The following is a 12,668-nucleotide window of genomic DNA, read 5'->3' as shown; positions in this document are numbered from 1 at the left end:
TCTTATGGAAAGTACCGCATGTCAATCGTGAGATATGGTAAAGGGTATGTGATGATGTGGGGTTAATTTACTCTTGTTTACTCTTCTTTTAAACTGTAGATTTGTGTTTTTTATGCAACACATACACAAACACACACACACACACACACACACACACACACAAACACACACACACACGCAGAGAGAGATAAGGGCAGAGCAAGATAAAGGCAACTCACAGCCAATATGAAACTAGTTTGGAGGGACATGATTCATCTTGAGAGGCATGCTGAGGGGGAAGTTGCAGCAAACAATCTGACATGACACATCATCATGTGATCACAACGACCACAAAAACAGTGACAAGGACATAAGTCACCTAAAGCTGACACACGCTCAAAATTAAAGAAGGCATTTAAATGAACTTGTGGCTATGGGACTGCCCTTACAATAACATCTTCCTCTTTGTACACAAAAATGTGGACTATCCTGTTGGCCAGGTCAACAACTTTTCTTTCTACAAGTAGCAGAGGTGGAAAAAGTATGAAAATATTGTACTCAAGTGAAAGTACCAATACCTTGATGAAATATTACTCAAGTACAAGTTAAAATACCGATCTGAAAATGTACTCAAGTAAAAGTAAAAAGTAGTTCATTTAAAATGTACTTTAAGTAAAAGTTACTTAGTTACTTTTTTTTTTTTGGGGGGGGGGTACCTACCAGAACAACCAGTTTTACCAGAGACTTTCTAATGAGGAGATACAGCATTCAAAAAATCCTCCATAGTAATGCATGGGGTTAGTTTGTAACGCCAATATGGCAGTTGTCTACACATATCACAACCCTTCCGCGGCAAAACGTTGACATGTGAATACATTGAGCCAATCATGTGGTGTGTTGTAAAATACACTGAACCAATCATGTGGTGTGCTGTGAAGACATTGTGCCAATCATCTGTTGTGATCTCGCTGCTGGAGCAAGATTGGTGTCGTGAAGCCTTACGCACACGCATTTCTGCCGAAATAGATGCACGATAAGTGCCCAAAAAGTGTTGCAATATGGCCGCCGAGTGGAGGTACTTGCCCGATAAGGATGTTCAGAAATGGAGATCTATTTTGGATTTTAATCCACACATAAAAAATCCAAACAACTCCATAAGTAGAGTCATGTGTAATGAAGTGGAATAACACAGGGAAAAAGTATTGAACACGCTAAGAAAAAGCACTAAGGCAAGGAAAGGGAAGGAACAAGCTGGAATCTGTAAGTAGTTAGAGAGTAGTTATCCTTTCTATCTGCGCAAATTAATATAAGCTTGGTTAGTAGCTTACATATTGATGGGCTATAAAAAGGTTTTTCATTACCACGGTGTCACACAAGAAACATTTCATGATGGATAAAGGCAAAAAGCTCTCCCAAGATTAATATCAAACACACTTTTTAATAAAGTTTAATTGTTTGCTAAAAACAATTGTTTCTTGTCTTTATCCTGTATCAAAATGTGGCTACTCTGTAAGGTTTTGTTTTTGTTCATTTGTTTCATGCAGTTCCTTGAAAAATACAATGTTGCCATGTGATAAAGGAGAAAGTGCTTTAACTTGTCACGTGATTGATGACCAGGAGTTACGCATGTACGCAGTGGGCTGGCGGTGGGCAGGCACAGCAACTGTTACAGTTCCTGTCAGGAAAGAGGCAACATGTCGATGGAGGACCCGTTCTTCGTGGTGAAAGGGTGAGCAGATACAGTATCTCCCGCGGAATGACAAAGAAATATATTTATTTTGATTTAATGACAGCTGCATGTCTGTCAACTGGATACATTTTCATCGGGCATTTAGCGTCGACGCCGTTTCGCGTGCTCTGTCAGGTAACATTAACATTAGCTTGTTAGCATACAAAGCTAAAGCTATTCTGGGTAGTCTTGCTGATTAACGTTACCCCTTATCTTGCTGTAGTCTATGCAATTTCAGTAATTTAACAGGCCAAATAGTCCATTGTATGGTGTAAAGAGAGTATATTTGCAAGTTAAAACTCCATTTGGCCGATTTATTGTCTTTTGAGACTCAATGGAATGTCTTGGGAAGTTAGCTTTTTAGTTGTATCACAGCAGCTGCGCTGCGCCCCTAGAGCTGATAACAGACTGCTGTGATATAGCACAGGAGTGTGAAGTACACAGAGACTGCGTGGCGGTGTTTGGGTCGTGTTTGGGTGATACTACAGCGAAATCCATCCATTTTCCTAGAACTGGCCACGACCTTGGATTTCTTGAAGTGCACTCTTGGGTGCCGATGAAGCTGTGGTTTTGCGTTTATCATTAGCTGAGTCTGCAGTGTTGCTTGAAATCACTGGAAACTCTTGACACAATTGGTTGATGCATTTGTCACATTTTAACACGTTGCTTCACTTTCGCTGGCTAACGCTAGGCGTTGTTTACAGTTAGTAGAAATTGTGTAACAAACATTTAAGCTGTGGAGAATAACGTTGAACGTTTGCACGCTATTAACCTATAACTACATATTTAGTTTAAGCAAATGCATAGCATCATTCAACATATGCTACATATTACTTAAATAGTATAAGCAGTGTCTGTAGCTTTTTGAAAAGTGGATGCATTAAAATGAGAATGTTTTGAAATGAGACCATGTAACTTTTCTAGTGAAGTACACTTCTATGTCTAATATAGCCATATTGATCAATAGAATGACCTGTGTGTGCACATGCACCTGTGTGCATAACCTGACCTTGTATATGTGTCTGGTCTGTCTGTCTGTGTGTCTGTGCGTGCGTGCGTGCGTGTATGTGTGTGACCTTTCTGTCTGTGTGTGTGCGCACTCAGGGAGGTGCAGAAGGCCCTGTCGCGGGCGAGGGGCCTGTTTGAGCGCTGGGAGGAGCTGCTGCAGGAGGGCACCCCGGTCAGCAGGGATGAGCTGGACTGGAGCACCAACGAGCTGCGCAACTGCCTGCGAGCCATCGACTGGGACCTGGAGGACCTGCACGAGACCATCAGTATCCACACAGCCAAGACAGAAAGACTGTGTGTGTGTGTGTGTGTGTCTGTGTGTCTGTCAGAGAGAATGTGTCTGTTAAAAAAGAGTTGAAGTGTGTGGGATTGTGTGTATGTGAATGCTTTGGAAAATTAAGTATGTGAGGGAGAGGAGTGTGTGTGTGTGTGTGTGCGCGCGCTTGGGTGCGTGCATGGGTGCGTGCGTGCCTGTGTCTGTTGTGGCAAAAATATGTGTCTGTGATTGTATGAGGGGGCAGGACTGAGCATTAGTCCGATGTGTTTTTTTTTTTTTTGAAGGTCATATTTGAGAGAAGCCTAGTATTTAGAGAGAGAAAGGAAAACATAGAGATTAGAGTAGCACGCCATGACCTGGCCATTCATGTTCTTACGATTGTCAGTGAGGGTTGTGCTGATGATATTTAGTGTATGGTTAAAAGAAGGAGAGGAAGTTACGACTGCTAGAAAAACACCCTTTGCTTTATGCAAAATCACACAATGGTTTTATGATTTAGGCTCTCGTTGTTCTAGGTAAGGGGTACCTCTTAAGCTATGTGAATCATTTAGTTAAACAATAACTTAACTTGTTTTCTTAAACTTTGTTGTAGAAGTGAAGGCAGCTCCAGAGTGTCATGCTCTTATCTGTTAATGCTCATGGGTCTTGCCCTTTAAAGGCCAAAATTTACTTGGGAACGCATAGAGTGTTCAAACCAGAGTGTTAGGACCCAACAGGGGGATTATCGAGGGAAAGCCACATGCAGCAGAGAGTTTGACATTGAATGTTTACAGCAAAAACATGTCCATGAAACAAACAAAAACATTGTCAGCCTTGACCGCTGCCTCAGGCATTGTCGAGTCCAACCCCGGAAAGTTCCGTCTGGGAGAGAACGAGCTGCAGGAGAGGAGGGACTTTGTGGAGAGAACCCGGCAGTCGGTTCAGGTGAGGAACCCTTGGGTGGGAACCAGAACTCACTGGCTGGGGACCAGGAACTCCCCCAAAGGAAAATGCAGAGCTTAAAGGGGCTATATGTAGAATTCTTGCTGGCAACACAGAGCATGGATGTTTTGGACATTACATCAAAACAGTGATTTTGTCATATTCTGTAGCTATTTATCAGTCATTTTGAAATGTTTTAAACTAAAAACTTAGAACACAGAACATCCCCCTTTAAATTTCTCAGGCACTGTGCCTCCATTGAAGTGTGGGCCAGGCCATTTAAGATTTGAAAATAGATATTTAAAAATAACGGTTTCAAAAGGTTCCCATAAGTACAGGCCCAGAAATACCCCTTGCAATAGCCCTGAAGATGTCATGTGAAATTAGAGGCGTCATTCACAGACCAGAAAGTTTCAGAAAGCCACTGTTGACTCGTTCATCGCTGCTCTGAGGCGGTTGTTTATGCAAGACTACCGCCCTGACCCACTTACTGAGACCATTGTCACCATTGAGCTCAACCTCAAGCTTTCCTGTCCTGTGTCAGTTCCGCTGCTTGTTCAGTCTGTGAAACATACCAGTAGTGGTGTCTACTAATCTTGGTTCAAATTGAAATTCATCATCTAGTTTTGGTTTGGTTCTTTAAGTGTCAAAGGTTTTGCATTCCTTTCAGCTTTCCCGCTGTTCTGCACCAAAACTCCTCACAGCTTTACATTCCATGGAAAGCCCAATAATATACTGTTTATCTCATTGACTTGGTTTCTGACCTTGAATGCAGATGTCTCAGGCCAAAGCAAGCCATGGTGATTGAAGCTACAGCAGTGTGTTGTTGTTGTTGTTGTTGTTTAGTGTTGTATGTCATACTGGTTTGTTTGTGTGTTTTCAGGAGATGAAGGAGCAGCTCTCCAGCCCCTCGGCTGTGGCACAAGCAGAGAAGAAGAACAGAGAGGTCAGTATTCACATGTACAATCTCTCTCTCTCTCTTTTTTTCTTTCTCTCTTTCTGTCTCTCTCTCTGTCTATCTCTAATAAACACAAACACACACTGTCTCTTTTTATCAAACATATACACTCTTTTTCTTTCACACACACACACACACAGACACACACAGACCCGCACGTGTGTGTAGCGTATGCACAGGCATGTTGTTAATAGCTGCGTCCCCCAGGCGCTGATGGCGGCCCCGTCTCAGGAGCGCTACACTAGTCTGGAGCCGCACCTGGTGTCGGCCAACTCCCGCTACATCCAGGAGCAGCAGGAGCAGCAGCAGGTGAACCACTCAAACCGTGTCCAGTCAGTCTCACGCTAAATCATTCACCACTATTGTGTACTTGTGGACATAAAATAATGCTCTCTCTTTCTTACACACACACACACACACACACACACACACACCTTACAGTGTGTAATATCCACATACAGATTGTACAACCCTACAGACATCATGGTTAAGGTTGGAAAGTATTAGTGGGTGCAGCACTGGTGACCCAGCCCTCTGTCTGGCTTCATGAACTATACAGTGCGTGACTGAAGACGCTATTTTATTATTATTTTGTTAAGACTGTATTGTTGAATACTATTTTTGTGAATACTTTTGGTAAGCCTAACCCTAGGTGAACACCCCCCCACCCACCCACCCCCTCCCCCAGTTGATAATGCAGGATCAGGACGAGCATTTGGAGCTGGTGACAGGCAGCATCCGTGTGCTGAAGGACATGTCGGGACGCATCGGAGACGAGTTGGATGATCAGGCTGTGTGAGTTTTTCACACGCCCCCCCTCAGCACTGATTTCAGCTTATGTTCAGCTGAATATGCTACATACACTTGGGCTGTACAGTACACACAAAATGTTTTCCCTAACGAAAACAATTATGATGTCAAAAGCACACTTCACATCGCTTGCTCAGTCTGGCTATGTATATCTCAACGGGGACATGTCTCTGCAGGTCTTAGAGGAACTAACTAATTCCTGTTACACCCATAAGAGCCCTTTTCCCAAGGGAATTCAACAGGGCACAGGGCCAGCTAAAGCGATGTGTGGAGACCTCTCCGTTTTCAATCAGTTTGGGTCACGCTCTAGATGATACAAGCACTTGTCATTAAACATCTTTTGAAAGGGAGAATAGACAAGATAAGAGCCAAGTGGCCAATAGGCTGTTGGAAGAAGGACTTGATGCCTCAGCTGTTTCACCACTGGCGCAGGCCAAAGCTCACTGCAAGCCATTTCGGGGTGGGAGGAATGAAGGGGCACTTTGTCATGTTGTGTTCTGTTATGCTGAGACAGGCCAGCATGTTTGGACATGCCATCACGTGCTGTCCTGCTCATCTGTGGTTACATGGAATACTTTGTGACTAACAACGTAACCCTAACGTTGAGTCATGGGATCTGCAGAGGTCAGTCGGGAACGCCGGGATAGGCAGACAGTTGGCCACGTCTCAAGTAGGGCGCTCCTTCAGAGGGAGCCAAGTTGAGACATGTCGCGTGGCTCCACGAGTGACGGAATCTACTGTGTTTGTTTTTTCTTCTAAAGACTCTTGATGATTTTCAGACCAGTTTCACTGATTGTCTGCCGCCACTGAGTTCAACAATGCATTGTGACTGCTCCAGTGACTCAGTAGTCTTGGTATTATAGCTAGCCTCACCCTGACCGGGAGAGAATGCTGTGTTACTGCAAACATAGCTTAGCCTAGAAATCTAGACGCGCCCCTAGCGGCAGCAAATTACATTTGCTGCCAGGGCTAGTCTAGGAACTCTCCGTTGGCTTGTGAGCTCCAGAAATCGAAACTTAATCAGGCCTTTGAAATCGTGTATAGAGTCGTTTGGTGGGCTTAACATAATGATTGATGGCAGAGTTGCAACGGTTTGGCTTGAATTCCCTGCTACTTGAAAACAAATATCCTATTGCGTCCTATTGCGGGCAGAGGGAATTTGAAAGACAACTGATTATCCCGCCCCTCGGACTGAGCACTGCGAACGGTGAGTGCCCAGACCCTACATTTTAATGTGGGTCAGGCTCGCCAGGCTAAACAGAGCTGCTTCTGATCTCGAGAAATAAACAAAGGCCTGAATCAGATAATTATACTGTGCCATATTTAGGCATTTTGGTACTTGTACAGGTAATTATGTTGTCCCTTATTTAGGTACTCAGGCAAACGTAGTAGGAACACCCTCCGCAGCATGATGAATATATTATTACCAAAACACAGTGGTTAGCTTGCTAGGGAACCCTGATTAGCTTTGCTGTTATTTGGTGTCCTCTAGCTAGTTTGTGAACACAGGCAACATATAAAGACAATCATGTGTGGGGACGATATTTAAACAGTGGGATGAATATCTGGCGAACATCTCAATGTTATGTGTTATCATTGTTTGTTTGTATTATTTTTTAGAAGTTTATGCGTGTGTTTTGAAAAAGATGACCTACTGTGTTTATCCTGAGCCCAGGGAGGTGATAGCGCTGGCTGTGTTTTAGCATTTCAACATTTCAACCACCCTGTTTTAAAACGCTAGTGGCAGTGCAGGAAGCCCACACTGTATTGGCACTGATGGTGTCGGGTGTCTTGTGGCTCACTGCTGTCGAATGTTCAGTTGAATGTTCAGTTTCAAGTCAAGAGGATGTGGTACACAATCTCTCATTCACACTTTATAATTTTCACACTTTATCTTTTCATTCCTTCTTATTCTCTCTCTCTCTCTCTCTCTCTCTCTCTCTCTCTCTCTCTCTCTCTCTCTCTCTCTCTCTCTCTCTCTCTCTCTCTCTGTGCACTCCTGCAGTATGTTAGGAGAGTTCAGTGAGGAGATGGACCAGACAGGTTCGAGGATGGACTCGGTGTTGAAGAAAATGGAGAAGGTGTCTCACATGACCAGTAGTAAGTTTGTGTTGCTTAACTCGTATGCCCCCCTGCCACCCACAACACACACACATTCACACACACACATACACATGCTCACATGCACAAACAGGAAGCCCTCATTTGTGATGATGTCACTGTTTTCAATGCTTTCACTGGATTGCATGTTTACAGTATAAAATGTGGGTGATCTGTTGCCAATAAACATCCTTGAAAGTAGTTTTGTTTTTTTAGTAAGTCCTGTTTACTGTATTTTGATGAAGTGAGTGTTAGAGAACTTAACCATCAATTTTAGTTTTAAATCTTTGATCTGGGTACCATTAAATCCTCTAGACTGATTGCAGTTTAGTAAACACTCCCACAGTTCACACACTCACACACAGTGTTTTGGGACCAGAGACTCCGGGGTTTGACCAGGTGTTTGACCAGATGTGGCGCGTCCTGTCTTTCAGGTCGGCGGCAGTGGTGTGCCATCGGCGCCCTCGTCACCATCATCCTGGTGGTGCTCATCCTCTTATTCGCTCTATGAGAGCTGGCGCTCCGTCTCGAATGTTGTCTCGGCCACATCAGCCATTTCCTGCCCATGACCCCGAGGACAGCGGAGAGGATGAGGAGTGAGGAAGAGTGAGAGAAGAACCTTCAAGAACCCTTTCTCCTCTTCTCACGCTTTTCCTCCTCTGTCTGAACCTCTAGAACAGAGGAGGGAGAGAGAGAGAGAGAGATGGAGAGAGAGAGAGAGAGGTGTTATATATTTTTTTCCTTAACTTCCTGCCTCCCTCCCTTTCTCTGGTTCTGGAATAACTCTTGAACATGGCTTGTGACGGATTCCTCAAGAGTGAGCAACAGCTGGACTTGAATAGATTCACTAGGTTATTGTCCTTAAATGTCCTTATTTTTAAAAATCCAGGCCTAAAATAACTTGTATTTTAAAGACTGGTACCTGCCACACAGAAAGCGGTACTGGGAGTCAGTGTTGCCTTAAATATATGTCTCCTGTTAGCAGTGCACCAAGTAAGACATGCACAAATCTGAAACACTTCACTCCATGGATTGTATCACTGAGCTGAAGAATGCCGTGGGCTTTGTGTCCTTCCTGTCCTCTGCATAGTTTGTGCTTATAGTGCCTGCTGTCTGTACTCGTGAGGCTGCTCGATGGCCTGGCAACACAAGCACAATTGGCTGCCGGCTCCCTCTAGTGTTTATTTCTGGTGTAAACTTAAACTGACCCCATGCCCCATCATGGAGAATTTTGTGTTGTTGAAACAACTTGCTTCTTTGAGAGAAGAAAGGTAATGCAATTGTTTGTTTGTTGTTTATTTTTTTTTTTAAAAGGCCTTCACCTCAGGTACGGTTTTGTGCAGCTCTGATTGAGCATTGCCAGGTAAGGGACAGCTTGAGAGTTAAAGCACATTTCATCAATGTCAAGCTATCCTGCGTGGAGTAGCATGGTAGGACATAGTATTAAGAAACATCTTCTATCCACGTTTCCTGGCCCTTTTATTCAGACCCATTTGTGTCATTGTTGGTCAGACCATGCCTTAACATATTATGCCCCTGTTTGATAACCCCTGAAATATGACTCCTTGCCAAATTATTTCATACTGTATAAACATTGTGTTATATTTTCATTGATTTGAATTGCTCAATTTCTAACAGCGGGAGTGCAGACTTTTATATACGCGTAATATTTACTAACATCAATGATTTCTCGAACACATTTCTGATGTGTGTGTGTGTGTGTGTGTGTGTGTGTGTGTGTGTGTGTGTGCGCGTGTCAGTGTGTCACAGCTGGCCTTGCTATTTAGTTTTTGCCTCTAAGAGCCCCACTACTAAAAAACAAACAACTAAAAACCAAACAAACAAAAATGCATCATAACAGTGATGCCAGAGAAGGTGCCTGTTAATCGAATATACAGCAAGACTATACAGTAAGAAGCAGCCCTCTGTGTTCCTCTGATCCCTGGGCCTAGAGTGGCCACTGAGGGGGAGAAGGGCGATGGTGCCATGTTCCCGTTCCTACTATTGTTCTTTTCAGGCGCTTTAAAGGCCTTTAAAGTTATCTGATTTGGCCATGTCAGTATCTCATAGTTTGAGTTGCAGGTGTGAACAGTGTTGTTGTGTGTGTGTGTGTGTGGTTTTTTTATTTTTTATTTTATTGTTATGTTTATTTTAGGAACAGGTTATCACCCCCATTGACTTTATAATTGACATATTTTTTTAATCTAAGCAGAAGGCCACTATCTCATGCCTGGACTTGCCCAGTCCTTACAGAACTCCTGACAGGAAATTCCTATGTGTACAACAATAAGCTCCACTGCCTGTGGATAGTCGCTAAAGAAACAGGAAGTCTGTGTTCACGTGGCCAAGATATGATGTCTCCTTCATGTCACCAACACCCTGTGCCAGTGGTCTGTGTTTATCATATCATACTGTTAGCCTGCCAGTCCATCAGAAGAGAATGTACTCAGGCTGTGACAAAATGCCTCTGTGTGATTGTGTGGGGGTTTTTTTTTCTGCGTTCATTTGCTCACCTACAGTGGGCATTCGTGTCTACCTAGCCTGTTCTGTACCCCTTCTGTCCCACGCCAGGCATCTTTCATCACCATGGTAGTGCTGGAGTTTTCAAGGGCACAAGGTACAATCCAGCAATTGAAACTCAGTTAATGAACTTGTACCTTGATCCAGCCTACCCATGGATTTGTCCTTCAGTCACAGAGCATGGTGTATTCATAAAATGAGTTCCACAAACGCAAGAGCCTTTTCAACTGCTAAACTGTATTTGGCTTGCTGGTGGAGAACTGTCGGCAGCATGCACTACTTATAGGAAAGCTGCTTGGATTTTTAAAGAGTTCCTGATGGGAGATTTTTAAAGAGTTCTTGATGGGAGATATTTAATTGCCTTTATTTACTGTTTGGCACACTTGCTACTGCTTCCGTTGATGCTACATACGGCTAAACAGCGTTTTTTTTCTTCTGCTCCACTGCCTCCCTAGTTAACAATCCATTTCAATATGTTACTGAGATTATAAGGAGGAATTGTACAAAAATTGTGCTATATACCCTTTTGTAAATGTAAAGACTGTATTTGGAACATTTGTCATTTGTTGTGAAACTGGGTGGACTTGTCATAATAAACAAAAACATGGCTTTTAATGGGTCCTTTTCATTTGTCTGGAGCAACTCGAGTTCAGTTCCTAACTCACGGGAACAACCGAGGGGTCGAGTACACAACCTTGTGCTGTTCCACTTCCGTCAGATCTCGAACAACAAGACTAACACTGCCTGAAGATCATAATTTTTCTAGGTTGTAGGCTACCTTTACGCCGTCGTGTGTGTGTGTGTGTGTAAGGGCCAGTGTGGAGATGCCTGTATGGTTGATGCAGAAGCTTTGCTGCAGTAATCAAATAAGCGAAACAGAACAACGGCGTTCTAGTTACAACTCTGTGCTTTGCCTGCTCAATATGGGAACATGCTGAATTAACTATTGCTGAACTGACCTGAGTGAGCCACGTGACGGATGAGTTTGATTAACAGGGTTGTATAAGTATAGTATATAAGTATATAATATATATAGCCTACTCTTTTGATCCCGTGAGGGAAATTTGGTCTCTGCATTTATCCCAATCCGTGAATTAGTGAAACACACTCAGCACATGTGATGATTGTGTGATGGATGGAGCAGAATGAAATGCTGCTGTTACTGTGGTGTAGCACAGACAGGAACTGACAACCAAGGCTGTTATTTGTTACAAACCTTTTTATTAAGATATTCAGATTTTTTACCTTTTCCCCACTTTTTTTTACAGTAGTTAATGTGCAATTATAATTTCTTATTATTGGGTCACAGTAAGGAATTCACAAAGTTATTGGCACTTGGAACACAGAATAAACACTGGCATGTACCTGGGGATCGGGACACGGGTTAATGACAGGAGAAGGGGGGGGGGGTGTTGGGGTGGGTCTTTGACATCAGTAGACACTACTGCATTTGATCCCCCCTCCCCATTAAAGTAAAAAGCGATTCAGGGGAAGGGTAAGGTTGTTTCTTTTTTTAAATACCTCATGCTTGTGAGTGCACAACTAACAATCAAACTTCATTAGTGCTTCTATGTATAATGTACAGTGTATATATATATATATGTATATTTATATATATATTTATAGTGTGGGGGAGAGAGAGACAGGTCGAAGGAGCCCAGACCACACCAGAGACATCGCTAAGCAAGAGATGAAGCCCTCTCTGTTGCCGTAGCGACACAGTCCCTCTGCCCTAAATATTTGAGGTAACACTCCCCCCTCACTTTCACACTCACACTGGCCCACTCTACATTTTTTTTTTTTTTTTTTTTGTTTTTTCCCCTCAAGTTTAAAAACCTTTAAAACTGTAAACTTCGGATTGAGGGGAGTCTTTGTTTGACACAAAGTAGAAAGTAGAAAGAAACTAACCCTAGGAGAAATGTCGCTGTAGAGCAGCAGCAGCAGCAGCAGCACCATCAGGTGAGGAGGTTTATTAAGGTCTTATCTTTCTGATGGCCGTTATCTGACTGAAGAGGAAGCAGGGAGCTTGTTGAGGACTGTCCAAGTGGCAGAGGGGGTAGTGGGAGGTAGGTCCACACACACACACATAGCTCCTGCGTAGGTGTGTGTGCGTGCGTGCGTGCGTGCGTGTGTGTGTGTATGTATATATATCGTGAGTGTTTCAGTGCCCTCAGGCCGATGTCTCTGGTGTGGTCAGGAAGGCCCCCGGAAGAAAAAAGCAGGATAACGTGTCGTATGACTGGACAGAAGTCTACAAGGTTGCCGTTAGCGAAATGCACACATGTCTGGAGCGCGTATAGGGGAAAACATACAAAGAGTATCAGGCTGCAGTGCAGAAGGGTTTTAAGGAAGCGAGAGATTGGGGA

General features: G+C 43.5%; 1 protein-coding gene across 1 annotated transcript; it reads left to right on the top strand.

The window, feature by feature from the left end:
* Window positions 1-1,562: 1,562 nt before the first annotated feature.
* Window positions 1,563-10,917, top strand: LOC121718025 (syntaxin-10). Its single transcript, XM_042102776.1, has 8 exons — window positions 1,563-1,708; window positions 2,813-2,982; window positions 3,823-3,917; window positions 4,798-4,860; window positions 5,080-5,181; window positions 5,561-5,667; window positions 7,688-7,782; window positions 8,217-10,917. The coding sequence occupies exons 1-8, from the start codon at window positions 1,674-1,676 to the stop codon at window positions 8,291-8,293; spliced, it is 744 nt and encodes a 247-aa protein (XP_041958710.1). The 5' UTR covers window positions 1,563-1,673; the 3' UTR covers window positions 8,294-10,917.
* Window positions 10,918-12,668: the final 1,751 nt, after the last annotated feature.

This window comes from Alosa sapidissima, chromosome 9 (assembly GCF_018492685.1).
Source record: "Alosa sapidissima isolate fAloSap1 chromosome 9, fAloSap1.pri, whole genome shotgun sequence".
Classification (NCBI taxonomy): Eukaryota; Metazoa; Chordata; class Actinopteri; order Clupeiformes; family Clupeidae; genus Alosa; species Alosa sapidissima.
Note: the sequence above shows the minus strand (reverse complement) of the source record. Positions and strands in the feature narration are given on the sequence as shown.

What these genes read in the sequence shown, in the direction of transcription:
- LOC121718025 (XM_042102776.1), top strand. Translation starts at nt 1,674, where the DNA reads ATGTCGATGGAGGACCCGTTCTTCGTGGTGAAAGG. An exon ending in CAGAGAAGAAGAACAGAGAG is followed by an intron (nt 4,861 to 5,079) that starts GTCAGTATTCAC and finishes TGCGTCCCCCAG; the next exon opens with GCGCTGATGGCGGCCCCGTC. An exon ending in AGCAGCAGGAGCAGCAGCAG is followed by an intron (nt 5,182 to 5,560) that starts GTGAACCACTCA and finishes CCCCTCCCCCAG; the next exon opens with TTGATAATGCAGGATCAGGA.